The sequence below is a fragment of the Rhagoletis pomonella genome, unplaced genomic scaffold (genome assembly GCF_013731165.1).
Source record: "Rhagoletis pomonella isolate Grant_MI unplaced genomic scaffold, Rhpom_1.0 Rhpom_scaffold_13422, whole genome shotgun sequence".
Classification (NCBI taxonomy): domain Eukaryota; kingdom Metazoa; phylum Arthropoda; class Insecta; order Diptera; family Tephritidae; genus Rhagoletis; species Rhagoletis pomonella.
This window is the reverse complement of record NW_023471944.1, coordinates 1-4,269: the sequence shown is the minus strand read 5'-3', so window position 1 is coordinate 4,269 and position 4,269 is coordinate 1. Positions and strand designations below refer to the sequence as shown.

The following is a 4,269-nucleotide window of genomic DNA, read 5'->3' as shown; positions in this document are numbered from 1 at the left end:
CATTTTGTTTTTAATAAGTATTAAGAAATTTTTTTAAACTTAAATTCTTTGGAATAGGTTTCAGTTTATTGTGTGAAAATTTCAAATCGACCGATACACAAACGTCTGAGAAATAGATTACTTAAAACCATATTAAAAATGACCATAATTGAGAAAAATTACAAATAAAATCTCGTTGCGAATTTTCACCGTGAAAATGGGAAAATTTTGGAAAACGCATAACACCATCGGATAGCCCGTACAAAAAATCTATATAAATCATGGTTTTTGAATTATTTTTCCCATTTTCTGCTATTCGAAAACAAGCTAGTTTTGCACCGCTCAGCGCGCTTGGGACATTTGACGTGAATCGCCTCATATATAGATTCAATTTTCTTAGAGTCTATTATTGCAGAATTTTTTTAATTTTTGTACAAAGTTTGATCCAAGTCCAGAGATCTACCACATTTTTTCCCAGATTCTACCACACAGAATTTTTTGAAAGTCCGATCACTGGTTGGCAACCTAAAATTCGATTTAATTTTTTTAAACGCGTATTAGCGTTAAAATGTGTTCTTTACGGTTGGTTTCGCTAGTGAAAATACGTATAATGCCTATGTGAAAACGGGGGGGATAGCAATACCAAATACATAAAAATTAGAAAATTTTTATATTAACTAGCTAGTACATATTTTTTCTTTAACTAATATGTTTGTGGTTGTAGTACATATAAGAATTTTTTAATTTATATTTACAGAAATGTGGTCTATTTGGTGGAAAACAGTTGATTATTTTTACTTCGGAGGATGCACATTATTCCGTGGAAAAATTAGCTATGTTCATGGGATTTGGCAGTGAAAATGTTTGCAAAATTGCAACAAATAACTTAGGTAAAATGGATGTTGGCGATCTAGAGACGAAAATCCAGCGATATTTAAGTGAAGATGCTCGTCCACTAATGGTATCCGCTACAGCCGGCACAACGGTTTTGGGTGCATTTGATGATTTAAATAGTATAGCTGATATATGCGAGAAATATAGCATGTGGTTCCACGTTGATGCAGCTTGGGGTGGCGGAGCTCTCGTTTCAAAGAAATATCGTCATTTACTGAATGGAATTGAACGGTAATTATTGTATTATTTGTATAGCTAAATAAAACCCTATTTATATATGAGGTCGTGAGAGCAGAAGTAGCCTAACCCAAAAAATTTTTGTTTGTACAAAGGTTGCTTACTCCTTAAATTGATGGTACGATAGATAGATTTGTGCATTAAAAGTAAGGAATGAGCGAATCTTATTTTTAAAATCATCTCATTTGAGACTAGTTTAAGTAGGTATTTAAGTACAAATATAAATTTTTTTGGTTAGGCCACTTCCACACACTCTTTTTCTAAAAGTAATATTTTGGAAGAATTAAAGGAAACTGGAATAAAATAAGGTATTTTTGTAACCTAGTACTAAATGAAGTACTATTATAATAAATATTGTATCAAAAGTAGAAATACGGCATATTTAGCATGCATTACTTTTTTTCTAGTGGCTTTTATATTAATATACTCATTGCCAGGGCCAAAGAAAATAAGCAAGAAAAAATCCATTTTAAGCGCTTAGATAAGCACAAAAACGTTGGTAAATATGCTCGCAAAACAGTAAAAATTTAGTACAATTTAATGTTTTTTTTTTTTTTTTTTCAAGTAATTGAGATCTGCGCCGGTTGTTTTAATTTTTTTAAATATTAGTTTTTCTCCATTTGAGATAAATTATTTTTAATCTTTTCGCGTAGAGACGAACCTTTGACTTTAAATTTTTGTAGCCAAGCAGAAATGCAATTAAAGTTACTGGTTAATAAAAACCGAATCTGTTTTTATGTTATTAAGTATTTGTAAACATTTCTTTACTCAGTTCGAAGAATAAAAGAAAGCCCAAGAAATGGCCAAGAAAAATTTATTGAGCCGAATTTCCTTAAGCAACAAGAAGTTCTTAAGAAATTTTTTACGTTTTCTACTATGGTTTCTAATGTTTTTTGTGAAGAGAAAAAACGCCCCCTCGATATCAACAGAAGCATATGCCCGTTCCAAATTTCGTAAGGAAAATTGGAGACAGAAGACTGTAAAATATCAGACCTCAAAACTCTTTGGACACTACTGTTCACACACACGAAATAATAGCAATTTATTTCTTGACCGTTTACTTAATAGATCCGTACTTAGTTTTATACATTGAAATAAGCAAAATAAGTATGATCGTTTAAATTAAACTTGGAAACCCTGGATAAGCAAAATAAGTAATTTCGAGCAAAAGCCTAAACTTTTCGGCCCTGCTCACTGCATACAAAAGAGAAAATTTGCAAGTATTTTAATATAGACATATTTTCGGGTTGCCACCTAGTCAAAATTTTAGAATTATGTCACAACTAATTTTTCCTTCACTAAAGGAAAGTTTTAAAGGACATAAATGAACATTCAAGTATTAAACACATTCTTGCGTTTTTTCAATACCCACATAAAAGTGTATTTTTTTTAAATAGTAAGAAACATGTAAACAGTCTTTTTGTAAGTATTTTTGACAGCATACGAGTTTTGACATAACGCGCTTGAAAGTTTTTACTGCCTTAAGGCCAGTATGCAGCTCTCAAGCAAAGCAAGAACTCGATATAAAATGACGCACAAGAAATGGCTAAGAAATTTTCTTGTGTAAAATTTTCTTGAGGCATGCGAACAGCTGATTCAAGCTACAATACCGACAGTTTAACTACAAAAAACCAATACTGCAGATCGATATAACTCTTCACGCTGATTTCCACTTAACCGAAATTATTCGGGGCAAGTAAAAAACATAACAGGTTAAACTTCAAGTTTCATATTTTTAATATGTTTAATATCTCGGAAACTACTTGACCGATTAGAAAAGTATTGATATCAATTCAAAGATAACTTTAATACCTTTTTTACGACGCATTTACTATAACCTTTTTTAAAACAAATTTTATGTAAACGCCATTTAAAAAAAATTCGATTTTTACCACTTTCGTTAAATTTTGCCTTATAAAAAACTTGTACACATAAGGTAATAACTTATACTTTCTAAATAATATACATTTCTGTAGCAAGTTTCTGCAAAAAAGGTAATTTTATGAAAATATTAAATTTGTGTTGTAGTACTTTTGACTTAAAAATATAAAACATTAGAAAAGTTATGTACAATACCTGAAAGATAAACTAATCATCTTTATTTTGACATCATGAGTTGTTTAATCTATTATGTAGCCGATATTTCAAAATATCGAAAAATTTAACCAAACCTTCTATCTTTTTAATTTTTTACTTGCCGTAAATAGTTTTGGTAAGGTTTAAATCAGGATGAAGAGTTGTATCCAGTTACATTTTTGGTTTTTCTATAGCTAAAAGGTCGGGACTGTACACTTTTTGTAAAAATCTAACTTCACATTTGACATCAGTAATGAAAACGGAATGTCAATCATTTGACAACGAAATTTGACGACAGTCTTTGACATGCACTGCGGCATCGACATTTGGTCAGTTTTTAAAATGTAATGAAAACGCATTTGACACCAAATAAACAGCTGTCAGATGAAGGCAGTCTTTGATGGCAGTAATTTTGACATAATTAATCCCAGCCTTTAAACGATGTTCACGTGAGGCGATTTCCCAGGCAATTTTAGAGGCGATTAATTGAATCAAAAGTTGACTGCACCGCAATTTCATTGGAAGCGATTGATTCAAAGGCCGTTCACACCAGGCGAGTGTTGCTTTCACCTACAAGTTGCCTGTAAAATCGCCTGATGCGAACACCGTATTAATAACACTGCACGCCATTTTCATTTTTTTTTCTGGGGAATTGATGAATTCATCTAAACGTGTCAAAGCCTCATATCCACGTAAACCTCGTAAAATTGTTTAATTTTGTATGGAAAACCGGTTTATTTACGAGGTTTACGCAGTTACGAGGCAGTTACGTGTTTATATGAATACCCTACAAGTTTTTCGGAATGTCTACATTATATATAGTAAAGTAAAGTTTTCCCAGGTTGGCGATTTTAAGTGTTTTTTGTTACATATTTGAAGTTTGTGGTCGCAGAGCAGCATTTAAGATAATTAAAAGTTATTTAAATGCAAATATTTATATCGTCAAAAGGCCTTTCTATGGGTTTTGTACTCAGGGGAATCTGAATTTGCAATTTAATTTTTCCATAAACGGCCGCTGGATGCGCTATGATGCAAAAAGCATGGAAGGAACATGAAGGAATAGTGCAAACAGTGTTTCTCAAC

The 4,269-nt window shown here is 31.7% G+C and overlaps 1 protein-coding gene across 1 annotated transcript; it reads left to right on the top strand.

Moving 5' to 3' along the window:
• Positions 1-736: 736 nt before the first annotated feature.
• Positions 737-1,108, top strand: LOC118756971 (acidic amino acid decarboxylase GADL1-like; the record flags this gene model as incomplete). Its single annotated transcript, XM_036491701.1, has 1 exon — positions 737-1,108. A coding segment is annotated over one exon (372 nt), but the record flags the coding sequence as incomplete, so codon positions are not given.
• Positions 1,109-4,269: the final 3,161 nt, after the last annotated feature.